At 43.3% G+C, this 26,697-nt stretch overlaps 1 protein-coding gene and 1 long non-coding RNA gene across 6 annotated transcripts in view; one reads left to right on the top strand and one right to left on the bottom strand.

Moving 5' to 3' along the window:
- LOC124152221 (hepatocyte nuclear factor 4-gamma-like) overlaps positions 1-26,697 on the top strand; it is an 83,225-nt gene that overhangs the window by 20,187 nt on the left and 36,341 nt on the right. The window contains exon 1 of one of the 4 annotated variants that reach the window (XM_046525076.2): positions 12,068-12,107. The exons of 1 other annotated variant lie outside the window; for it this stretch is intronic. In XM_046525076.2, the coding sequence (XP_046381032.1) occupies positions 12,083-12,107 (25 nt within the window). In that variant the 5' untranslated portion in view covers positions 12,068-12,082. Of the gene's footprint in view, positions 1-12,067; positions 12,108-15,736; positions 16,321-26,697 lie in introns of those variants that run through there. 2 more of the 4 variants (XM_046525069.2, XM_046525070.2) reach the window with 2 other exon arrangements.
- Positions 19,818-26,371, bottom strand: LOC125371725. Of its 2 annotated transcripts, none has more exons than XR_007217721.1 (2): positions 26,157-26,371; positions 19,818-20,544 (listed from the first exon to the last, which is right to left on the bottom strand). It is a non-coding gene; the product is annotated as an uncharacterized LOC125371725 (long non-coding RNA). The 2 variants fall into 2 exon arrangements; XR_007217720.1 differs by having other exon boundaries at positions 19,818-20,556.

A 26,697-nucleotide genomic window follows, 5' to 3' on the forward strand; every position in this document is an offset into this window, starting at 1 on the left:
ATTTCTGATTCATTTTTTAGAAATTTGTTTAATTATTTATCATGAAAAACATTGTACTGAAATAACAGAAACATTACTAGAAAAGCTAGATTCACCATTGTGGAAGAAAACAGCAGCTTGGATGTTTATGTTTTCACAGTCAAATTCTCCAGGCTATCTGTTTTAGCTTCCGAAATGATCAAATATGGTGTCACAAAACATTGAGCTTGAAACATACAAAACAACCAGTATAATATGAATTCCAGGTATTGGATAGTGTGTTTGGAACAGGATTACAGGTCTAGCACATCCAAATCACTCAAGGGGATGGTACACCATTAAATAAGGGTGAGCTTCTGAACCTCTGGTATTATCAATACAATTGTTACATATGTATCCAAATAGGTTATTCAAGAAGTAAGTCCTGTTTTCAAACACTACATATATCAGACTGACACCTTTATCATTTCACAGCATGTTTTTACCTGTTGGGGGAGTTCCATGATCACACCAGACCAGGCGTGTCCCACACAGTCATCCAGCATTCCACTTTCTCTATCCAGGGGCTGTTCTTTTCAACGCAGGTTTACACTGTGAGTTGTATTGAAGGAGTTGTGTCGCTGTGGGGCATGTGCAGCATGTGTGAGTGGATTGATGTCCCCTTGAGGCGTCAGTGAAGTCGTTCATAACGGCACACGGTACCCCCTGAACGACTAGTTGGATAACAGAATGGCCAATATCAGTCACCATTGTATCTTTTTATTTGGAATTGAAAAAAATGTTAAAATGATATATGATGTCTGATAAGCTGTGAAACAGTGAGTCACTGCCGTGGGCGGGGAAGTTGCTTGTACTGAGACCCCCGGCAGGGTGACCGTAACTACCGTACTTAAACATAGACTTGCTTGTACTGAGACCCCCGGCAGGGTGACCGTTACTACCATACTTAAACATAGACTTGCTTGTACTGAGACCCCCGGCAGGGTGACCGTAACTACCATACTTAAACATAGACTTGCTTGTACTGAGACCCCCGGCAGGGTGACCGTAACTACCATACTTAAACATAGACTTGCTTGTACTGAGACCCCCGGCAGGGTGACCGTTACTACCATACTTAAACATAGACTTGCTTGTACTGAGACCCTCGGCAGGGTGACCGTAACTACCATACTTAAACATAGACTTGCGACAGTCGTAGCTCTACGATCACTTTGTGGAATGGGGCTCTGGAAACTTGATCAGTGACTTGACCATTCTCAGCTCCATTGGGAGTATACAACCCAAGCAGCCTCGAAGGCAATAGAAGGTTTAACCAGGTGGTTAACTACACATTTAAACAAAAATTCAGTTAATGTAAATTTTTGAATTTATTACATGTACCTTCTTTTGTCATGTCCTAGAAGTCCTGTATATTGTGATGGTTATACTCCACCTTGTGACCAAGGATGACTTGATGATGACTGGTGAGAGCTCAAGAAAAACATCCATTAGTTGGAGTGGTGGGGACTTGAGAAAACATAAGCTGGAACGAGAGAGTTGGCTTTAAAGCTGCTATGAACAGTATTCCATTTATATGACGGTGAGGGGCGGTGGGGTAGCCTAGTGGTTAAAGCGTTCGCTCGTCACGCTGAAGACCCAGGTTCGATTCCCAACATGGGTACAATGTGTGAAGCCCATTTCTGGTGTCCCCCGCCGTGATATTGCAGGAATATTTCTTAAAGTGGCGTAAAACCATACTCACTCACTCACTATATCACGGTGTGCAAACTTGATGTGGGAGGAAAGCCTGAAGCGATGCAGGTCTAAAACTTTAACCACTTTGGTGAAACCCACGAGCACGGGTTGGTGCTGACAGACCTAGAACCATAATTGGGGCTAACCAGGACTTGAACCCACAATCAACATGGCACAGCAAGATATAGCGCCTTAGATGACTTGGCCACCTGTGTTGGGAGGATTAAGACTTGGGGAAACATCAGCTGGATGGGTGGGAACTTGGGGAAACATCAGCTGGATGGGTGGGAACTTAGGAAAACATCAGCTGGATGGGTGGGAACTTGGGGAAACATCAGCTGGATGGGTGGGAACTTAGGAAAACATCAGCTGGATGGGTGGGAACTTGGGAAAACATCAGCTGGATGGGTGGGAACTTGTGAAAACATCAGCTGGATGGGTGAGAACTTGGGAAAACATCAGCTTGATGGGTTGAAACTCTGGGAAACAAAAGTTTGATAGATGTCAACTTGGAAGAACATTTGTTGGAATTCAGAAAAAAACATTCCTCAAACCACACAAATCAGGGTCACTGCCTTTAAGGTAAGTTCATAAGTGGGCTATAAACCGGTCACCTAAACCAACCTGGGACAGTCAGACAGCTTTATTGCAGGTTATGTTTGTAATAACATCTCTTCATCTAGCATACAGAACACAGGGCCAGGTGACCCCGAGCCAGGTGACCCCGAGCCAGGCGACCCCGAGCCAGGCGACCCCGAGCCAGGGGGGAAGAGCCAGGTGACCCTGAGCCAGGTGACCCTGAGCCAGGGGGGAAGAGCCAGGTGACCCCGAGCCAGGCGACCCCGAGCCAGGCGACCCCGAGCCAGGTGGGAAGAGCCAGGTGACCCTGAGCCAGGCGACCCCGCTATATATGAGTCCTGGGTCTCATTGCAAAATCAGACAAATTTGGATTTTCTAATAAAAAAATTCTTTCTCATGTCCTCCATTGTGCCCTAGTTATACCCCATGGGGAGTCTGGGTTAGAATCAGTCCCCAGCAAGCTGTGCTGGTTGTCAGGGGTGACGTCATGGATTGGGTGGATAGGTCTGGTGACTTGGTGTGATGGCATGGATCGTTGCTCATTATATCAATCACTGGATGGTTTGGTCCAGACTTGATAAATGACAGACAGACAGACAGACAGACAGATCGAGGGTATCAGGGTCACAGTTGTCACAGATCTTACAATCACATTTACCGTTTGTTCAGTGTAGGGAGATGACAGCGGGACGTCCATGAAGCAGTGTAGTCAGTCAGGTGTAGGAATTAGAGTTTGCTGTTAGATGATCGTAACACTAGTCACTGGAAGAAAGATACGCCCAGACTGATGTGTGATTTCTTCATCTCCAAAGTCTACAGATTGGAGTCTACACACAAAAGGATGAAAAATTATACGCTCCACTTTCTAAACGTTGAGAGTATTACAACGACATCTCTTTGACGTAAGTCTACTCCAGTCACAAGTGTAGATAGAGCTGTCACAGGGGGAGGAGAAAGGAATGGCCAGGATGAAGTAGGTGATGATGGGTGTCACATTGCTGTAAATAAACACTATTGTTCCCTGTAGCTGTGTACAAGGTGCTCACTGGACCCCCACAGTGCAGTTCCCCCCTCGGCTGTGTGGCAGATGCAATCACAGACTACTGGAGCGTAAACTACTTACTTTATACTTACTTCTAGCAGCTGTGTTAAATTGGCCTCATGGTCTCTGGAGGGGAATTTGACGATCAACATTAATTTGATTGAATTACTTGTTTACAGATTTTGTTTCAGAAGTCTGTTGGATTGTTGGTCAAAATAAAAATACAATGTTATGATGATGTGTGTTGTGTAGACCTTCCAAACTGACTTTGAGTAATAATGTGGCAGACTTAAGAAGGGAGAAAATGTGTTCTTAATAGTTTAGTTTCAAAAATTTGGTCAGCATATTGCAGGCCTGCAGACCAAACATTTGGCAGGTGACCTGAGTAATCACAGATTAAGTTCCAGTATATTCGCTGTGTAATGAAGCCTTGGTGGCCTGGTGACAGAGATGACACAATCTGAATTGTATGATAGATTTCAACATTTGTGAAGGGTCAGAGAGACAGTAGCTCAGCTAGTCAGGTAATAAGTATGGCTGTTTCTCACATTATTGGGGGTGCACAGTCGTCTTAGGCACTGCGATTCCCTGTACAGAGTTGTGTCCCTTGTTCAAATCCTGGTTCGCATTGATTGTTTCTAGGTTGGACAGCATGATACCCGTGCAAGTGGGTTTTCATTTTCACTCACTCAACAAGACAGTGTAGTGTTGCACTCAGAGTACACAATGAGAGACAGTGTAGTGTTGCACTCAGAGTACACAATGAGAGACAGTGTAGTGTTGCACTCAGAGAACACAATGAGAGACAGTGTAGTGTTGCACTCAGAGAACACAATGAGAGACAGTGTAGTGTTGCACTCAGAGTACACAATGAGAGACATTGTAGTGTTGCACTCAGAGAACACAATGAGAGACAGTGTAGTGTTGTACTGAGAGTACACAATGAGAGACAGTATAGTGTTGCACTCAGAGAACACAATGAGAGACAGTGTAGTGTTGCACTCAGAGAACACAATGAGAGACAGTGTAGCGTTGCTGTGAGTACACAATGAGAGACATTGTAGTGTAGCATTGAGAGTACACAATGAGAGACACTAGTGTTGCACTGAGAGTACTCAATGAGAGACAGTGTAGCGTTGCTGTGAGTGTACTCAATGAGAGACAGTGTAGCGTTGCACTGAGAGTACTCAATGAGAGACAGCGTAGCGTTGCTGTGAGTGTACTCATTGCGTGTAGTGTTGCACAGAGAGTACTCAATGAGAGACAGTGTAGCGTTGCTGTGAGTACACAATGAGAGACAGTGTAGCGTTGCTGTGAGTACACAATGAGAGACAGTGTAGCGTTGCACTGAGTGTACTCAATGAGAGACATTGTAGTGTTGCTGTGAGTGTACTCAATGAGAGACAGTGTAGCGTTGCACTGAGAGTACTCAATGAGAGACAGTGTAGCGTTGCACTGAGTGTGCTCAATGAGAGACAGTGTAGCGTTGCACTGAGTGTACTCAATGAGAGACAGTGTAGCGTTGCTGTGAGTGTACTCATTGCGTGTAGTGTTGCAGGGCACCTGCTGCCTGTGAGAGAGAGGCGGCGGCCATGAGTTTGATGCTGATGTAAACACTGCCTGGTGTTCCTGGGTGGAATCACCTGTTAAAGTAGCGAGGCTGTATGGATAATGCCTTGCTGTCTGGCACAGAGCGCTTGCAGCCTCTCACTGGACGACACTAGGGCTGTGAGGAGGAAACCTGTGAAGATAGATAGATAGATAGATAGATAGATAGATAGATTCCTGAGGTGGTTTTCCCCCATGAAACACACTGATGTAATGTTACGTCAGACATTTAAGAAGATCTTTCTGAGAAACTTGAGGATATGTGATTGTGCTTAACCGTCTCAGAGGCCATCGGTGCCTGAGTGTATCTCAGTGTTACTGGATCTGCAGGAGGAAAGTTGAGTCTGTAGGATGTGAGACATTTCTGGGTAAACTACAAAACACAGGGCTGGCCTGAATAAGTGAGGGAGTAGCATGAAGAGGGTCTTCATACTGTCTGCACAATCATCGTTGTCACATTGAGTGAATGAGAAAAATACAGAGTTCATCTCTTTCATCAGAGTTATAAGCAAGACTCTAAATATTCTGTTTGTCATCATAAAGTGTCCTCATTAGTAGAAGCTGTCATGGTTGTCTCCCTTTACATGGCTGCTTTACTTCAGGACCATCATTTGATGGTGGAGAGAGACAGTTTGTTGTCACAGCTGAAGCAGTACTTCTGACTGTTGTCACAGCTGAAGCAGTACTTCTGACTGCTGTCATTCTGTTGAAGCAATACTTCTGACTGCAGTCATTCTGTTGAAGCAATACTTCTGACTGCAGTCATTCTGTTGAAGCAATAGTTCTGGCTGTTGAAGCGATGCTTCTGACTGCTGTCATTCTGTTGAAGCAATACTTCTGACTGTTGAAGCAATACTTCTGACTGCTGTCATAGTGTTGAAGCAATACTTCTGACTGCTATCATTCTGTTGAAGCAATACTTCTCACCGTTATCAAACGGTTGAAGCAGTATTTTTTAATGCTATCATTCTGTTGAAGCAATACTTCTGACTGTTGAAGCAATACTTCTGACTGCTATCATTCTGTTGAAGCAATACTTCTGACTGTTGAAGCAGTACTTCTGACTGTTGGAGCAGTACTTCTGACTGTTGTCATACTGTTGAAGCAGTACTTCTGACTTGTCATACTGTTGAAGCAATACTTCTGACTGTTGAAGCAGTACTTGACTGTTGAAGCAGTACTTCTGACTGTTGAAGCAGTACTTCTGACTGTTGAAGCAGTTCTTGACTGTTGAAGCAGTACTTCTGACTGTTGAAGCGATGCTTCTGACTGCTGTCATTCTGTTGAAGCAATACTTCTGACTGTTGAAGCAATACTTCTGACTGCTGTCATAGTGTTGAAGCAATACTTCTGACTGCTATCATTCTGTTGAAGCAATACTTCTCACCTTTATCAAACGGTTGAAGCAGTATTTTTTAATGCTATCATTCTGTTGAAGCAATACTTCTGACTGTTGAAGCGATACTTCTGACTGCTATCATTCTGTTGAAGCAATACTTCTGACTGTTGAAGCAGTACTTCTGACTGTTGGAGCAGTACTTCTGACTGTTGTCATACTGTTGAAGCAGTACTTCTGACTTGTCATACTGTTGAAGCAATACTTCTGACTGTTGAAGCAGTACTTGACTGTTGAAGCAGTACTTCTGACTGTTGAAGCAGTACTTCTGACTGTTGAAGCAGTACTTCTGACTGTTGAAGCAGTTCTTGACTGTTGAAGCAGTACTTCTGACTGTTGAAGCAGTACTTGACTGTTGAAGCAGTACTTCTGACTGTTGGAGCAGTACTTCTGACTGTTGAAGCAGTACTTCTGACAGTTGAAGCAGTACTTCTGACTGTTGGAGCAGTACTTCTGACTGCATGGTTCCAGGAATCCGACCTGTGCTGGGGAAGGTTGTTATGTGAAGACCAAGCTATGTGTATCAAACACTGCCAGCATCCTTCACTTCATGTCCTAGCGGGCCAGGGGAGGACAGAGTTATCCAGAATCTTTCAAAACATGATATATTGCATTCCAAAGCAATTACTGGAATATGTGAGCAGGGATAGGATTTCTAGAATTTCAATTGAAACCTGTTTTATGCTGTTTTGTATTGTAGTCACAGCAGCTGTGGTTTACAGACTGCTTGTACGCAATGCAATGCAAGGGGTCATTGTATGTCATTGGTTGTAAACAGATGTAGTCTACTACAATGGTTTCAATTTCCCACCATTGTGGACGACCGCACAGCTTAATTCAGATCAGTTGTTGTCAGTTTGACAAAGTCTAATTGGATTTGCAAGCCGAATGAGACCTTGTGTCAGGTGTTTCAGTGTTAGCAGTAGCTAGCTCAACTAGACTTTAAATAATTTCATCACTTACTTCCTTTTTGATTCATAATTGTTGGAAAGTATCCAAAAGTTTGAGAATATTTAGTAGTTCTTCTTACACTTTAACAGACATAGACAGAGTATGAACTTTAGTTTATTTCCTTAACAAATTAGCTTTAAGTGTTTAAGCATCTGCTAGGGTTTTAAACAAAGTTGGTTTATACAAACCTGGGATGTATTGAGGGGGACCCAAACAACACAATTTGTCAGCCTCCAGTACCAGCAGAGTTGTCTCCCCTTGCCCTTGGTCGTCCTGCAGTAAATGTGTCAACTGGTCTTCAAGTGGCTCCTTGTCTGCTCTAGAGGTCTCGTGCCGACCCTCATCTCAAGTGGAATGAGAAACATCACCTGGATTTAATATCCCGGGATTAATTTGCGCTTTGCGTCAGAGCGAGATGGGGTAATAATCATATGTTTGTTGGGAGATGGTTAAGGAGTCATCAGTATTCAGCTGTTGTTTGAAGTGGAGAGATTAAAACCAAGTACATGGAGTGTTTTAAGTGTTTCAAGGAGAGTAACTTATGTTTGACACTTACAGGTGGGACTGGTCATTTTGTATAGGAGTGGGTGAGATTACGGGGAGGAGGGTGGGGGGTATGGGGGCATGAAAAAATGACACCGCAAAAGATTGGGGCAGCCAAATATACCAGAAACATATGTATGGGACAAGTGTGTGACAAAATGACAGTTCTATTTTAATACTTTTTATAAAATTACGAACATATATACTCTCTCTCCTTCTCCCTCTCTCTCTCCCTCTATCTCTCTCTCTCCCCCTCCCTCTCCCCCCCTCTCTCTCTCTCCCTCTCTCTCCTTCTCCCTCTCTCTCTCTCTCTCTCTCTCTCTCTCTCTGTGTCTCTCCTCTCTCTCTTCTTCCCCCCCCCCCCCAATATCATTGCGGGGATGTTCTCGTAACGTGCCATTTTATTACCAGGCATGATGGATGAGGGAAATAGATATGTTAATTTCATCACATGATGATGAGTGTTTCGTTTTATTTATATCCATGTCTAACATAGCAAGTTTAAATAATTTAAATCGGTGAGGTGAAATTAGTATTCACATGATTTTAATAAAATAACTGGAGGTACAGCAAGAGATAACAATTTGCTGGTTTTCTGGATGAGAATCCTGGCCATGCACTGTTCACTATAACCCAGTTGAAGCACCCCACAAATCCTGCATACCTGCAACTGACATAGTTCCTGCACTGGTCCTCTTCTTGTGTGAGTGAGTGCTTTTAAGCTGCTTTTAGCAATATTCCTGCAATTTCACAGCGGGGGACACCAGAAATGGGCTTCACACATTGTACCCATGTCAGGAATCAAACTCGGGTCCTCAGCGTGACGAGCGAACGCTTTAACCACTAGGCTACCTGACCGCCCCTCCTCTTGTGTGAAATGTAAACCCAAACAGTTTTATATGTAATAGAAAACTAAATTTTACAAATTTTATGTCAAACATATTCTTCTTGCTATCACTACAAATTTTGACCTTGTAGCATATTAAACCAGGAACATGTTCCCTCTTCCAACACAAAAACATAACCTGGCTATATTTACTAACTTTGCCAAGATTGAAAATTCATGAGCAGAAAGATTCCTGTTGATGTTGAGGATTGACTGAGAGATTTAACTTTTTCACATTTACAAAGGACTATTGTTGTGTTTCGAGTAGCGCTGCATCGGCACTATGGAGGTGAGTCATGTGAGTCGGACATGATGAGTGTAGCACTTCCGCAATCACTTGACAGGATTCGCAATAACGGATACTCCAGTTACGAAGGTAGAGGCAGTATCCACGGGGAGCGTCTCCACTCATACCTTAAATAATTATTGCTGGATATTAGAATTGTGAATTGTTTGATAGAAGTTGACAGATGACAAAGTAGACACAATATATGGATAACAACTTCTATAGTTTACAGTAACAGCGACATTTTGGTATTGATCCTTGTGTCTTTGCATGACAATGGTATAAGGATGATACTGAAACATCGCCATTAGAGTAAGAAGTTAGTCTTCTTTACTGGAATTGGGGACTGAAATGTGCCAGGGATGTCGAAGATGGCTTGCATGTAACAGACTATCCATTACTTATCATCAAAACTTTTTTTATTTCATGAAGTGGACATATTACAATGCTCTTTGGAATTGTAAGCCGACCCAACAATATTTGGCTTTACTAATGCTGAAACACAACTAACAGCCCCCAAACCTAGACTGATCCCAATATGTGAACTATAAAAGATTTTTTGTGTGGAAAGTATTCAAGGTACCTTCTATCAGGTTACCAAGTTTTCTAAGGTGTCACAATTCACCCTAGGAGATATAGCTAGGGTGAGATCAAGCAATATCTATATTGTAGATATCGCTGCAAAGAAATTGCATCACAATGCTTTGGAGACCATTGTGACGTCATTGGTTACCATGAGGTCACAATCAAATGACATCACTAATGGCTCAGCTACTGAAGCTGTTAGCAGTACTTTTTACTCTTAAGACACTGCTTATTACTGTCTACATACTGAAAAAGTTGGAAGAATGATGTTGGATGATAAATAAAATCTCACCCGAGTGTCTTTTTGGCAAGCTTCAAAGTTCTTCCACTTTTATCAACTTGTGTTGATATGTTTGATATCAAAATACACTCGGGTGAGATTTTCTCAATCTTTTCAAACTTCAGCGTGATTTGGCCTGAATTTGTTGAGGATCTAGTAGGTTCTTGACAGTCTCCAGCTGTAGTGGAGGGAAGGGAACCTCCTTCACTTGCTTGTTTCCCCACCATGTTGTTCTCCTCTTGAGTACCTCTTACATGCTCTGGTTCAGATGAGGTGATTATCAACATTACATGGCTTATTGGTCGTCTGGGGCGGTCGGCTAGCCTAGTGGTTAAAGCGTTCGCTCGTCATGCCGAAGACCCGGGTTCGATTCCTGACATGGGTACAATGTGTGAAGCCCATTTCTGGTGTCCTCCGCCGTGATATTGCTGGAATATTGCTAAAAGCGGCGTAAAACCATACTCACTCACTCACTATTGGTAGTGTACATGGATACAGTTGGGGGAAACTCTGGCATACATTTTTACAAAAATATTTGTCTGTATTCAGCATGGTTGGTTTGAATCATCCCATGCAAGACGGTGATGACAGAACCACAATGTTATTTTATTTCTTTGCCTTGTGTTGTTCCTCGTGACTGTAACTATGGCGTATGGACTCACGAGTGGCAGTGTAACTTTGATCACAAAATATTATGACTATCATGGTTGGTAATCAAGCTATTTCAATCAGATGTTGACTGTTGGCTATGAATGATAAAGACGACGTGTTATGCTACATACAGTAAACATACAGCTACACAGTACATGTCCAGCGTTCGGACAGCCACAGTGATGGTTGAAGTCCTTGTATCACGTTGTGAATATTGCAAACAAATCTGTCAGTCTTATAAACAAACATTTCAGTTCATCAGGTTATTATCCCCTGCCCAAACGATTTATATTTTTGGCATTTCCAATTCAACCAGTTAGATTTAGGTTCAAATGAGTTTGGGGTAGTCTAGTGGTACCAGTGTTTGCTCGTCATGTCGGAGACTCAGGTTCAGTTCCCACATGTGTACAATGTGTGAAGCTCATTTCTGGTCAGATATGAACATATAGAATTGGTCTCCAGCAACCTGTGTTTGTCGTAAGAGGCGACTATGCTTGTCGTAAGAGGCGACTATGCTTGTCGTAAGAGGCGACTATGCTTGTCGTAAGAGGCCATTTATGGAAAAGGGTGGTCAGATTCGCTGACTTGGTTGATGCATGTCATTGTATCCCTGTTGCACAGATTGATGCTCATGATGTCAATCACTGGATTGTATGGTCTAGACTGCTGTCATATAGCTGAGTGTGGCGTTAAACAACAAACAAACAAGCTATACAGTTCATTGTAGTCACTAAGAATATTCCCCATGGGCATTACAGGTTAAACAGGTCATGAGGGGCAACATAAAAAGGATTGGGTGGTCAGCGTTGACTTGGTGGATAGTCTGTCATGGATTCCCCAATATCATGGATCATTGCTCAATATGTCAATCACTGGATTGTCTGGACCAGCAGCTGTCATCTAGCTGACACGCTATAAGTCCTTCTACAAAGGAATTTCAGTGTTACAAGTCTCTGAACTCCCATACTTGGACATGGACTTCTGAGAGTTATAACGCTAAGATCTCTTTGTGGAGCGGGGTCCTGAGTCAACCCACTGGTTTGGTGTTCCTTGGTAGTCCCAGACGCCCATGTCATGTCCATCTTAGTAGCCACTGTGAGTAGCAGATCCACGTTTAGCGGTAGGAACGATCTGATATGGCCTTGTAGTGGTGTTGAAGTTATAGAACTTCAAGAGTGATGTCCACTAGCTTTAGAAGTGATGGATGAAAAAATACCTTGAAATGTTACTTTTACTTTACGTTGGTAACCTTCACTATAAGTGTCCAACCTTTTAGGGTCAAGGGTTCTCTCAGAATGATCTTACTGAACCATCCTAGACAGGTATATCCAAGTATGGACACCTGTACAATCACAAAGGAGACGTGGTTATGGGAGATGTGAATTGGTCGTTTTAGCCTTTAAATCGTTTTCGAGAGATGAAATGAACGCGTGTACGACATCAGTGTGTGCTTACCTAATGTGTATTGTCCCCTCGTCATGTGCTTCGGAAGAACTTGTGTCTCATTTCCTCTGCACTTGTGACATCTTGGCTGACCTTGTGCTCAGTCACAGCTCGACATGAAGTGGCTGATGGAGGATTCGTGTGAGTATCTCTCTCAGGTTTATACTTTGTGAATGTATCGATGTCTGTACCTCACTGTGGGTTTATCCTCTATGTTGTATCTATGTCTGTCTCTTCAGTTTCCACAGCCGATCTCTTCCTGCCCAGCCAGGTCTGGTGTAGCCACTTCAGCAGGTTTTAATGAATTACTGAATGTGTGACTTGATGTTAACAAAGGGATGTTATAGATAATGTACTGGAAACTATGTTGTGTGTCTGTGATAAGGATGCTGTACGTCATTCAGTAGAAGCTATGTCATAGATATCTGGAAAGGGTACTGTTATCCAATAGAAACTACATTGGTGTCATTCAATAGAAGCCCTATAAGTACATGTGTGATAAGGGTGCTGTCATTCAATAGAAGCCCTACAGGTACATGTGTGATAATGTGCTGTCATTCAATAGAAGCCCTTTAGGTACATGTGTAATAAGGGTGCTGTCATTCAATAGAAGCCCTTTAGGTACATGTGTGATAAGGGTGCTGTCATTCAATAGAAGCCCTTTAGGTACATGTGTGATAAGGGTGCTGTCATTCAATAGAAGCCCTACAGGTACATGTGTGATAATGTGCTGTCATTCAATAGAAGCCCTTTAGGTACATGTGTGATAATGTTCTGTCATTCAATAGAAGCCCTATAAGTACATGTGTGATAAGGGTGCTGTCATTCAATAGAAGCCCTTTAGGTACATGTTTGATAAGGGTGCTGTCATTCAATAGAAGCCCTTTAGGTACATGTGTGATAAGGGTGCTGTCATTCAATAGAAGCCCTACAGGTACATGTGTGATAATGTGCTGTCATTCAATAGAAGCCCTTTAGGTACATGTGTGATAATGTTCTGTCATTCAATAGAAGCCCTATAACTACATGTGTGATAATGTGCTGTCATTCAATAGAAGCCCTTTAGGTACATGTTTGATAAGGGTGCTGTCATTCAATAGAAGCCCTTTAGGTACATGTGTGATAAGGGTGCTGTCATTCAATAGAAGTCCTTTAGGTACATGTGTGATAAGGGTGCTGTCATTCAATAGAAGCCCTATAAGTACATGTGTGATAAGGGTGCTGTCATTCAATAGAAGCCCTTTAGGTACATGTTTGATAAGGGTGCTGTCATTCAATAGAAGCCCTTTAGGTACATGTGTGATAAGGGTGCTGTCATTCAATAGAAGCCCTTTAGGTACATGTTTGATAAGGGTGCTGTCATTCAATAGAAGCCCTTTAGGTACATGTGTGATAAGGGTGCTGTCATTCAATAGAAGCCCTTTAGGTACATGTGTGATAAGGGTGCTGTCATTCAATAGAAGCCCTATAAGTACATGTGTGATAAGGGTGCTGTCATTCAATAGAAGCCCTTTAGGTACATGTGTGATAATGTGCTGCCATTCAATAGAAGCCCTTTAAGTACATGTGTGATAAGGGTGCTGTCATTCAATAGAAGCCCTTTAGGTACATGTGTGATAAGGGTGTAGTTATTCAATAGAAGCCCCGTAGGTACATGTGTGATAAGGGTGTAGTTATTCAATAGAAGCCCTATAGGTACATGTGTGATAAGGGTGTAGTTATTCAATAGAAGCCCTTTAGGTACATGTGTGATAACAGTGTAGTTATTCAATAGAAGTTATGTTGTAGATATGTGATACTGGTTCTGTTATTCAATAGAGGCAGGTACAAAGTCATTGTGTAAAAATGTTTAAATCCCTTTTATGTGATAAGGTTGCTGTTATCCAATAGAAGCTATGTTTTACATTATATGTGATAAGGATGGGTTTTTTTCAATAGAAGCTATGTTGTATAACTGTGGAAGGGGTGCTGCCATTCAACGGAAGCAGGTACAAAGAAAGACATTATGTAAAAAATGTTTAAATGCCTTTAATTTATGAGGTTTTGTGGTTGTGAACACAAAAAAGTACCAAACTAAAATTAACAAACAATATTTAGATTATGATTTTTTAACAAATGACTTCCATATTTTCTCTTTTTAACTTTGCAAGCCTATTGCAGGCTCATTTGTAAAACAAGGTCAAATGGTTTTGCTGTAATAAGATATCCTAAACTTTCACATATTTGAGAGTGAAAAGAGGACTGTAAGATTGAGCAACAAGGGGCCCTTCTGCCCATCACATCAATAGTCAAATGATGATTGCTCTCTTGACAAGATACCTGCTTTATGGCTGCCTCGTTAGGAGTAATTAATGACTTAATTGTAGTGCTGCAATCTCGCTCCTCACCTCAGCTGGTGTCTGTGGCCTGGGGATCAGCTGTGCGTATGTAGACAACCATCAGCAGTTTCACAACCCAGCCTAAACATCGCTACTGGGATGGTGGGTGGTTCTTACTGGTTCCATGTGATTGTTTCCAGGCTGGGCTTGTTACTGTTGATAGCTAATCATAACCAAAAAAAGTGTTGTCAATATACAATGGATTTGTTTTGTGCATATCTATGTCATTGAAAAATATGTTTTGGTTTGTAATTAATTATAATACAGCTCACAGTGTCAGTGACATGATTAAGAAGGCTGTGTGGACAAGAAGACTAGTCTAGTCATGCTAATATCTTGTTTTTCTGTAGGCTTACAAAATATGTGTTGAAATACAATGTATATTATTTATGTTACAGAGTAAGTGCTAATAGTTTTTAAATTAAAAAATAAACATAGTATTGTAAATGATTATGTATGTAGTATTCAGCAACCCTTTTTTATGTTTCATTACAAACAAAAAAATAATAAAAAAAATCCAGATATTGAAAATGTGAAGTTTAGAAAGCCTTTACAAATGATTATATTGTTTCAGAGTCTTGTGGGTAGCCTGTCTGAAATATTGAAATAAGATACTCTTAACAAATATTCATAAACTTCAGACAAATAAAAAACCCACCCTGATGAGAATTATGGTAATAAAGATCTGAGAAGCCACAACGATGACAATCTCTTCCGGTTGTCGATATCACAGAAGCGTGCTTAGTATTAGAAAACACATCCAGAAGAACGCTAAGTAACGCTAATGTGAACACAATCTACCCCTATCCTGCCGGGTCACATTCAAGGCTAACACATTAAGCCTATTAGTATATCTGACCAAACATTCGTCCATCAACTTTCAACACTAACAACGGTAGATCCAACACTGTGTCGAGTTGTCGGCCACTAATACCCGTCCACACCCATCGGGGTGTCAAATGATCCTCGCTATTGTATGTAAATCAGGCCATTGTGTATCCTACCCTCTCCTCCAGCCCACATGGCTGACATCAAGACGTGTACAGAGCCCTTAAGAAAGATGTTTAAGTACAATATTAAGGAGGATGATGTGATTGTTGTTTCTGCTCAAGTAGTGACAATGATGCTAAGTGTTAATCTGTTTGTTGGGGCTGTAATTAAGAGTGTTAAATGACCATCTAGGTGTTTGTGTGCCAGGGTACCTTGCACAACTTCACTCAAGAGCTGTATGTTTTACAATTCAGTGTCAGTGATTGGTTGGTGGATGTCAGATTTGAAGTAAGCTACATCCCTGATGTGAAGATGTGCTGCTATTGGCCAGAGGTTGACTGAGTGACAATTGGGATGTACCGCGGCGTGAGTCCAGGGCCACATTGAGTTACTGGTCTTTGATTCCCTGTGTTCAGGAAGCAGCCGATAGAGGGACTTTACCCACATGCTACACTTTGACTTGCCTCATTTCACACATGTTTTCTCATCCTTGAGTTCAATTTTGTGAAGAACTTTATCTTTTGCAATTTCGCAATCAAGGACGTACAAGGAAGAACATTGAGGATTTATTCTGAGGATGGTTTGAGATTTTGAGACAGAAACGATAAAATCTTGTTTGAATTCGATTTGAATTATGTACGACCGGGCATATCAGTGGCCAAACCAGCAATGCCAATGGCAACAACAGCATCAGCAACCACAGCATCAGCAACATCAGCAGCAGAATACCCAGCCTGCAACTCCGACTGTCGTCATGCAGTCGGAAACTGCTGGTTACCCAAGCAACTACCATCCGCAGCAGACAGACCAACATGGCGGTCAGCTGGGACAGAGGAATCGGTCACTTCAGCCTGCTCAGAATAGTTATCGCACGTACCAGCGATATTACCCCCGAGGTTACAACAGTTCCAACTTTCCTAGTTTCCGATTCCGGTCCGACTGTCGCTATGCAAGTGCCAAGGCTTTGCAGGGACTTCTGACAAAAGGTAAGTGTATCACCCCAGTTTCCCCCCCCCCCCCCCCCCCCCCCCCCCCCAAGCTTGGCGGCTGCTGACTCCTGGCTGAGGGAGGGACGCAGCATCTCCAGGAATGTGGTCTCAGTCGGAACTAGCAGGATCGGAAATTAATTTTTCAAGACAAGTAGAAACCATATTTCACGAGCCCTTGTGGTTTGTAGTTTGTTCTTCTTGAAGAAGAAATATCTACTATGTTTGCATTTTCTGTTTTATTCAGTTCCAATTTGTAGTAAAACTGAAGAATTGAGACAGGCTCAGAATCGTACGTATCACCCAACTGCTAAGTAAGTCGGCAATGACAACTACCATTATGGAATTTTTATTTGTCCTCAGCATAATTTAGTAGTCATGGACTCGCATGGATTTCTAAGTCTGGTTTTAAAGGGGAGTCGCATAAGATGAGGTGCAGTGATAATACGAGGCAGTGCAATGGCAGATCCAGAGGGGGGGGGGGTCCAGGGGTCCTGGCTGTGGATTCCATTCTCCTTCGTCCTAGACCAGGAACGTCCTTGATGTTGCCATTATGTCTTGTAATTCATGGACACTCCTGTAATTCCCAGTATTGCCAAAGTTCATGGATGGCATACATGGATCTATACCCCACTGCCATGACGAGAGGATTTCTATGATTGTTAATTCAGTTCCTTGTACACGATCCTTGTAAAACCTCCCTTTTGGGATACAGAACATTTCAATGTTCAAATATCTTATCATGTTAAAAATCAGTTTTTGAATCGAAGCTGAATTTATAACAAATCAATATGCAACACAAGCCACATCAGTTTATAACCCAGCTCAAGCAAAAGGGAAAACAAATACTTGTTATAGACTGGGATCAGTTTGGTCTACAATGGCGCCACCTGGAGGTATAAGCACGTGCAGTTTGTACTTCATCTATGGGAGATGCTGAGTCAGGTCACTGTGTGTCAGCGGTCACTGTGAGGCTCACTGTCCTGGGTGTCAGCAGTCACTGTGAGGCTCACTGTCCTGGGTGTCAGCGGTCACTGTGAGGCTCACTGTCCTGGGTGTCAGCAGTCACTGTGAGGCTCACTGTCCTGGGTGTCAGCGGTCACTGTGAGGCTCACTGCCCTGGGTGTCAGCGGTCACTGTGAGGCTCACTGCCCTGGGTGTCAGCGGTCACTGTGAGGCTCACTGCCCTGGGTGTCAGCGGTCACTGTGAGGCTCACTGCCCTGGGTGTCAGCGGTCACTGTGAGGCTCACTGTCCTGGGTGTCAGTGGTCACTGTGAGGCTCACTGTCCTGGGTGTCAGCGGTCACTGTGAGGCTCACTGTCCTGGGTGTCAGCGGTCACTGTGAGGCTCACTGTCCTGGGTGTCAGCGGTCACTGTGAGGCTCACTGTCCTGGGTGTCAGCGGTCACTGTGAGGCTCACTGTCCTGGGTGTCAGCGGTCACTGTGAGGCTCACTGTCCTGGGTGTCAGCGGTCACTGTGAGGCTCACTGTCCTGGGTGTCAGTGGTCACTGTGAGGCTCACTGTCCTGGGTGTCAGCGGTCACTGTGAGGCTCACTGTCCTGGGTGTCAGCGGTCACTGTGAGGCTCACTGCCCTGGGTGTCAGCGGTCACCGTGAGACTCACTGTCCTGGGTGTCAGCGGTCACTGTGAGGCTCACTGTCCTGGGTGTCAGCGGTCACTGTGAGGCTCACTGTCCTGGGTGTCAGCCGTCAATGTTAGACTCACTGTCCTGGGTGTCAGCAGTCACTGTCCTGGGTGTCAGCGGTCACTGTGAGACTCACTGTCCTGGGTGTCAGCAGTCAATGTGAGGCTCACTGTCCTGGGTGTCAGCGGTCACTGTCCTGGGTGTCAGCGGTCACTGTGAGGCTCACTGTCCTGGGTTTCAGCAGTAACTGTGAGACTCACTGTCCTGGGTGTCAGCAGTCACTGTCCTGGGTGTCAGCGGTCACTGTGAGACTCACTGTCCTGGGTGTCAGCAGTCAATGTGAGGCTCACTGTCCTGGGTGTCAGCGGTCACTGTCCTGGGTGTCAGCGGTCACTGTGAGGCTCACTGTCCTGGGTGTCAGCGGTCACTGTGAGGCTCACTGTCCTGGGTGTCAGTGGTCACTGTGAGGCTCATTGTCCTGGGTGTCAGCGGTCACTGTGAGGCTCACTGTCCTGGGTGTCAGCGGTCACTGTGAGGCTCACTGTCCTGGGTGTCAGCGGTCACTGTGAGGCTCACTGTCCTGGGTGTCAGCGGTCACTGTGAGGCTCACTGTCCTGGGTGTCAGCGGTCACTGTGAGGCTCACTGTCCTGGGTGTCAGCGGTCACTGTGAGGCTCACTGTCCTGGGTGTCAGCGGTCACTGTGAGGCTCACTGTCCTGGGTGTCAGCGGTCACTGTGAGGCTCACTGTCCTGGGTGTCAGCGGTCACTGTGAGGCTCACTGTCCTGGGTGTCAGCGGTCACTGTGAGGCTCACTGCCCTGGGTGTCAGCGGTCACCGTGAGACTCACTGTCCTGGGTGTCAGCGGTCACTGTGAGGCTCACTGTCCTGGGTGTCAGCGGTCACTGTGAGGCTCACTGTCCTGGGTGTCAGCCGTCAATGTTAGACTCACTGTCCTGGGTGTCAGCAGTCACTGTCCTGGGTGTCAGCGGTCACTGTGAGACTCACTGTCCTGGGTGTCAGCAGTCAATGTGAGGCTCACTGTCCTGGGTGTCAGCGGTCACTGTCCTGGGTGTCAGCGGTCACTGTGAGGCTCACTGTCCTGGGTTTCAGCCGTCAATGTTAGACTCACTGTCCTGGGTGTCAGCAGTCACTGTCCTGGGTGTCAGCGGTCACTGTGAGACTCACTGTCCTGGGTGTCAGCAGTCAATGTGAGGCTCACTGTCCTGGGTGTCAGCGGTCACTGTCCTGGGTGTCAGCAGTCACTGTCCTGGGTGTCAGCGGTCACTGTGAGACTCACTGTCCTGGGTGTCAGCAGTCAATGTGAGGCTCACTGTCCTGGGTGTCAGCGGTCACTGTCCTGGGTGTCAGCGGTCACTGTGAGGCTCACTGTCCTGGGTGTCAGCGGTCACTGTGAGGCTCACTGTCCTGGGTGTCAGTGGTCACTGTGAGGCTCATTGTCCTGGGTGTCAGCGGTCACTGTGAGGCTCACTGTCCTGGGTGTCAGCGGTCACTGTGAGGCTCACTGTCCTGGGTGTCAGCGGTCACTGTGAGGCTCACTGTCCTGGGTGTCAGCGTTATTAAGTATATTCAGGTTCTGCACAGGCTTGGGCGGTCGGGTAGCCTATTGGTTAATGCATTCGCTCCTCATGCCAATGACCCGGGTTCGATTCCCGACATGGGTACAATGTGTGAAGCCCATTTCTGTTGACACAGGGCAGTCAGGTAGCCTTGTGGTTAAAGCGTTCACTCATCACGCCAAAGACCTGGGTTTGATTCCCTGCCATGATACTGCTGGGATATTGCTAAAAGCAACACTGATCATGCTGCAAGGATAGTTTATGAATAGCTGTACTGAAGCATATCAAATCTATTATCTCAAAAGAAGATAAAAAACACTATTATTTCATATTACTATAGTTAATCTGTCATCAGGTGTTTTTTAACTTCTTTTGAGTATTGTCTGCGGATATCATTGTTATTCACAGATGATTGTTGAAGAGTAACCTTTCTGTCACATTATTGAAACATGGATATAGTTCGGTAGACTTGCACAAGTCTGTAAGGCAATATTTATCAGTTTAAATCATTATTTCTAGATTAAGCAATTAGAACAAGTTGTCCCTATAAGGGACTTGAGTCACATGTCAGAGATTTGCCTATTAGGAGAATAGAATTACTTAACATCCATGGACTTATATTTCAATAGCATGGCTGCAGCTTTCATTGTTTATCACAGATGATCTGGTAACAATATAATTTTAATGTTACATCACTGAAACAATTACAAGCTACAGATAGCCATCATTATCAACCTCAGATGATGGACTACAAGAATGTACTTACAACTTTATGCAACATATCAAACATAGTGTGGCTGCAGATATAGGTAACATTAGTCACTGATGATGTGGTAGGAGCGTCACTATTGATACGTTTAATTGGCTCCCCCGCATCCCATGTCTGCCTGTCTGTCCTGGTCACGGAGTCCATCGCTTGCGTCTTGCTGCAGATGAATCAGCTGGGGAAGGAAGCTTCATTGATGTCACTCGCTTGGAGACTGTGTTGTCCTGGCGGCTCTGTGAATGAAACTGTTTCACTTTGATGTGCTATATTGAGGATATCATTTGGGGTATCAGTTAATTATTGGTGTTAATTCTGTGTTATTTGTTAACAAAGGAACGTCATTGCTAACAATAGTCCATTCATTGTGTAATGTGATTGTTCTGTAGGGACTCGGGGACAGACAAACCATGGGTTGATAGCATGAGCAATGATCAGGACACAATGTGATGCTACCAGATACTCTGAAGACCACTGAGTAGTGCTGGGCTGTCTCCTTCAGAGTCATGTTTTATAACTGAGAGATCACTTAACCTTAATGAGTACAGGTATTCCCGTGAAGATCTGGGGTGGAATAGGTCTTCATCTACCCATGCTTGCCGTAAGAGGCAACTACCCTTGTCGTAAGAGGCAACTACCCTTGTCGTAAGAGGCAACTACCCTTGTCGTAAGAGGCAACTACCCTTGTCGTAAGAGGCGACTCCCCTTGTCGTAAGAGGCGACTAACAGGATTGGGGGGTCAGACTTGCTGACTTGGTTGATGCATGTCATTGTATCCCAGTTGCGTGGATCGATGCTCACGATGTCAATCATTGGATTGTCTGGTCTAGATTTGATTAATTCCAGACCGCCGTCATATAGCTGGAATATTGCTGAGTGTGGCGTTAAACAACAACAAACAAGCAAACAAACAAAGTGAGGTATTCCCGAGGAAGGTGTCCCCGTTCCCTGACAAGAGACACCTCACCCAGCTGTGTAATGAGGCAGCTCTAGGTCGTCGTTTCCTCCACCAGACTTAGTCATTATTTCAGAAGTTTTATTTCTTTTTAGGGAGACAACGTAATATCTGACAATATTTTGTTGTTTTGAAACCTAGCTCTTGTTTAGAAAATTCTGTTATCAAGTACATATCTTAGTCTGGTGAATAACACTCATATAGTACTACATCAAGTTGTGCCCAAACTGTGCTGTGTGTTATTGTCTTTTAACAAACAGTGGGGTTTCTGATGAGGATAACGGGAAGATGTGTGACTAGACCCAGGTGCTTGGGACAAGTGACTAAAGTCACAGACTGCTATATATGACTCCCATGCCAGATCCTGTATTGGGGGAAATGTACGTTAATACTCTCCTGCACTTTAACCCACCCCCAAAGATGAGGATGGAAAATAACTGGCATTGAGGACTATTATTTGTGTTAATGAACAGCAGCCCCCCTCCCCCCTCCCCCTGTGTGGCAGCAGCAGTGGCGGGATGATCTTAGGTAGACGGATGATGCCTGTCCCCGTTGCCGCAGGATGTGATATAGCTATTATTCCTTCACTACAGTAAATATGTTTCCTGACCTCCATGTAGGAGCTGGTGTTCCCACGTATAAATTTAGACTTGTGTATTAACAATACAGGATTTTTGGCCCACATGTTTAAAAGACAATATGTTCACGTGATATGACTGTGATTCCTTGTAAAAGTGCAGATGGTGATCACATTCCAGGTTTATGATGCACACTCACCCACTCACCCCGACCGAAACCTGGGGAGCTGCAGACCCCATCTTTATTAAGCATAATTTAATTGTCATGTTTATAAATTATAACATATGCTTACCATCTTATTATATACTCACTGACAAAAGAAACGTGTATACCATGCGTTTTGGTTAATATATGAAGAATTACTCGTATTCAAGAGATATAAGATTGGTTCGATGCACAAACCAATATACCTTTATGTTACGTGAACCGTTCTTAACATACATACTTCTTTACATGTTTCTATGATTCTCGTTAATTTTTGTGTTGAGAATATATGCATTATTAGTCAACACAGGTTGAAATAATAAACTGAATCAATGCATGTGTCATGACTATAAATGGCACTATTCCGAGACAACAGATCAAACTAGGCACCAAGGTTTTCAAACAGATTTTACAAAATGACATTCAGGAAAATCACTTAGAATCTCAGTGTTGTCATTGAAAAATTAATACTTTAATTTGCCAAAGCAATATATTGCTTTTCTCATCTAGTTTATGAAAAGGATATATTAACATTTATGACAAAATTTTGTTTGCCCACTTGCTAAGCTGTCCCATTGTGAATCCTGTATTGTGTTGATAAACATTAGTTCATCTTCTTCTTGCTTCTTAATCTGCTAGTTTTCTCCTCTTTTACTACTGATGGTCAAGAGGCCTTGTTTATAAGACCAATGAGATATATGTTGCCAGTTTCCTGTCGGAACCAAGTTTAAGTAGGTAAAAGAGCCTGATTGTAGATATCCGTATGTCAATGTTGTGTAAGAGTTAGTTAAACACCAACGTTTAATGTCAATAGGAGTTGTAAGGATATCTGTCAAGATGGCCGCTTCCGCTGCTCGGTCCCTCTGGGGTATCAAGTACTTCTATGCCGTGATGCATGACTCTCTGCTCAACTTCAGCTTTGCTCAAGATTATGTATATTAGATTGGTAGAATTAAACCTGTACTCCTCAACAAATTGTGGAACTGCAGCGATGGTGTCACAGTTATCTCCCCTTACCGAGCAAGTGTGGGAGATATCTCTCCTACAGACCCCGGAACGAAAACCTCCAATCAATCCCAAGCTACTCTACACTATAGAGTTGAAGATACAAGTGTCTGTCAGATACCATTTATCTTACGAGTTGTTTCAAAACATATCTAACAAGCGAAAGCGAGTAAGCTATGCTTTGAAACAACGAGTTGTTTATAAATAGTGTCTGACAGGCCCGAGTGCAGTAATCGGTTTCTTACACATCCTAAAATCACACCTTTTGAACAACAAATCGATGCATTTTATCCTCATCACCCGACGTCCATGGCGCGTTAAACAATGCGATGGTCACGAGTGACGCCATCTGACATACTGCTTACTACTCATAAATGATGTGACCCTACACAAAATGGTTCCCGCCATATCTGTGGATTATCAAGGTGATGATGATAATGCAAACTAGATAAGATTAAAGAACATGTATTGACCCACTTGATGCTGAGTTCATAATTTTCACCTCAAAGTAATTACCAAATATGTACAACATTGTTCACTTTTGTGTGACATCACTACCGATGACCGACTTTACAAAATAGCGCAGTTCGTAGGATTTTAAGAGGAGCATTTACTTTGATCGAGGGATCGTATTTACATAGATGTGTCATGTAAGTAATCAGAAACAATCTGACAATCTTCGTACTGTTATGTTTTTATTAAAGTTTTCCAATGTAACCAAGAGAATTAGTCAGAAATGCAGATTACTACCGTCGTCGTTGTGTGTGACTTTGCGTCTGTCATAGCGTCACACAGGATGGAAACTTTTATGATTTCTGTTAAATTTACCTACTCATTGTAATGAATATATTTTTTATAGCATAATTCGTGCTACGAAACTCTTCCATGAATATTGTCAGTGAGCCAGAGGGAGTCAAAGTAAGCCAATGTATGCACCAGTTACATGAATGGATCTCTCAAAATAGGAGAAAATGCTACACAGTGTAAAATCTGGTTTTTGCTTTGTTTACATTTCAAACAAGTACAGTTTTCCGATCACAGTGTTTGTTTCCACACCTTGTTTATTTCACTTGATTTCATGGAGATACTGGTAGATAATTTGTAGTGGTGACAAAGACCATTTGCCTTATGATACTAAAATGTATGAAGAATTCAGAGATGTATGTATTGTATTATAAATATATACGTGATCCAATATGTGAAACAAAATTATGTAAACACTATACAATATGCCGGAAAGTGCACTTTGGGGTTTGTGTTTGCATATTTTCCAAAACATTCTAAACAATTCTAGGCTTATCAGCGACGTTTCAGAAGTAACATTAGTGATTTGATGAAAAACAGATACCCGTGATCACTAATATTCGAGTAAATATCCGATAATTTGATTTTTAAACATACAGTAATTTAAAATGCCATGAATAGTGATTTAGTAATGTATAAAAAATTGCAAGATTTCTCATGGACCTAATTTTTAGTGGTCAGTTTTCAGCAATTTTGATTTGCCTAAACTGACAGTGGATCATATCACAGAACAGGGAATTTCCCACAGAATTCACCCTCTGAAGTGTATTAGTGTGCTTGATGTAATTTAATTTGACTTGGAAGTGAGGGTTGATGAGGAGGGACATATCTGTCGCTGTGGCATCCAGGCGGTAACACTCTAAACCAAAATGTTCAACACAGACGTGGGTGAACATTCATCTTAAGCACAGGTAACTTATCAATGACTTATGATCAGGAAAGTAGTCGTCAGGTCATCACTATGGAGTAGCCAATCACAGGCCTGGAATTTGATCTCATGCATGTTTCATACCAGATATCTCAAAAGTGTTTCCAACCCACAGGTGTGTAAGAAACAACAAATCTAGACTTCTTCAGTTTCTGAAAATGAAGAAATTCTCTGGTTCTTGCTAGTTTTGTGTTATAAGAAAGTTTAACAAAATATATCTGACACTGATTTCAATCAGGGACTAATTGTCAGCCCATTGTTATTTGAGTCCCAGTCCCAGTCCTGCCCCCATAACAGTGGAGTATGTGTCGGATCAGCTGTGGTTGTGCTTCAACATTGGCAAGATAGAGGGTGGCCTAAGTGACCACCTTGGTGAATTAAAGTAAATAGAGTGTCCGCTCGGAAACTGGAAGATTGGTGGTTCAGTCCCCAGATGGTACTTGTTGTTACCCTCTCCCCCCCCCTCTCTCTCTCTCTCTCTCTCTCTCTCTCTCTCTCTCTCTCTCTCTCTCTCTCTCTCACTTACTCACTCACTTTTTGAGTGCAGTAAGCTCTGTCAGCACTACTTCATCTACATCACTACAGCCTGTAAATAGTCAGATTGGAAACCCAAACCAGTGGTTGATGGCATGAGCAACGGCCACCTGGGCTTATGAATGCGATCAGGTCACACATTGTAATTACCCATTCCCAATCAGACTTGGCTAATGTGACAAGTACGGGGTACTGGGGAGCTTGTACTCATACTTTCTTAGCCCTCATTATTTTCCCACAGATTTATTAGGGAAGGAAATACCAGCATGCAAGGAACATACTAGTGAAAACACTGTCAGACATTGGTGCTAGGTTCCTGCTACAGTCCAGTCACACGCCTCTCTATTGTTGCCCAATAAAGGATTACAACATGCTCACAGTCAATTCTGGGGGCACGATTGGCCCAGTCGTCTAAGGCGCCGTGATTCGCTGTTCAGCTGTCCCTTGGGCATAGAAACCTATGATTGTGGATTCGATTACCGGTTCACCCTGATTATACTTCTAGGTTTGTCAGCACCATACCCGTGCTTGTGGGTTTCACCGAAGTGATAAACATCACCTCAGGCTTTCCTACCACATAAGCTACCACGCCGTGATATAACTGGAATACTGTTAAAATCGGTGTTAAACCCAACTCACTCACTCACTCACTCACTCACTCACTCACTCACTCACAGTCAAGTCTAATTTGAACATTTACAAATCTGTGCATACATCAAGTCCTACTACATCAAGACATCTGGGCAACACAGACCCATTTAAAAGATTGATGACTTGCAGCTTTTATCAAGGTTATGTAAATAGCCAGGCAAAACTCAATGCAACAATATATTACCTACTTCTAACTTGTCTTGATCTGCCGTGTAGTCACATGATCTCTGTGAGGTCGGACAGTGAAGGGGATAGGCATGTTTTACATCTGCTTCCAACTGCCATTATGTATATGGAAGAGACATCACCTTCTCTGACCCCGCCACAATGCATGGACGGGAGAAGGCTGCCCGCTTGACCCACACTCCAGCATACAGGGGGGCTGACTGTGGGCTGTTCTGAGAAGCGAGTTACCCATGGCTGGTGTTGGTCTCCTGATGTGTCAGACCAGCCTGTCATTAGTACCACAGGAATTGGAAGACGGACATATAAATAACAGTCAATAATCTGTGTTGGGAAAAGGGACACTGACAGAATAGCAGAAAGTATGGTGAGACATTACATTCAGGGCATCTGTTAGTGGACTTGTAGGAGCATCCAGCACTAGTGGCACACCTGTACAGGTAAATGCATGGGCTGGGAGATATTGACTTTGTTTGATTCCTGTGAGTTTTTCATGTGAAGAGATTACTCCCCTGAATCACAGTGATTGTTAATACCTCAAAATCT

This window comes from Haliotis rufescens, unplaced genomic scaffold, assembly GCF_023055435.1.
Source record: "Haliotis rufescens isolate VD_foot unplaced genomic scaffold, xgHalRufe1.0.p SCAF_30, whole genome shotgun sequence".
NCBI lineage: Eukaryota > Metazoa > Mollusca > Gastropoda > Lepetellida > Haliotidae > Haliotis > Haliotis rufescens.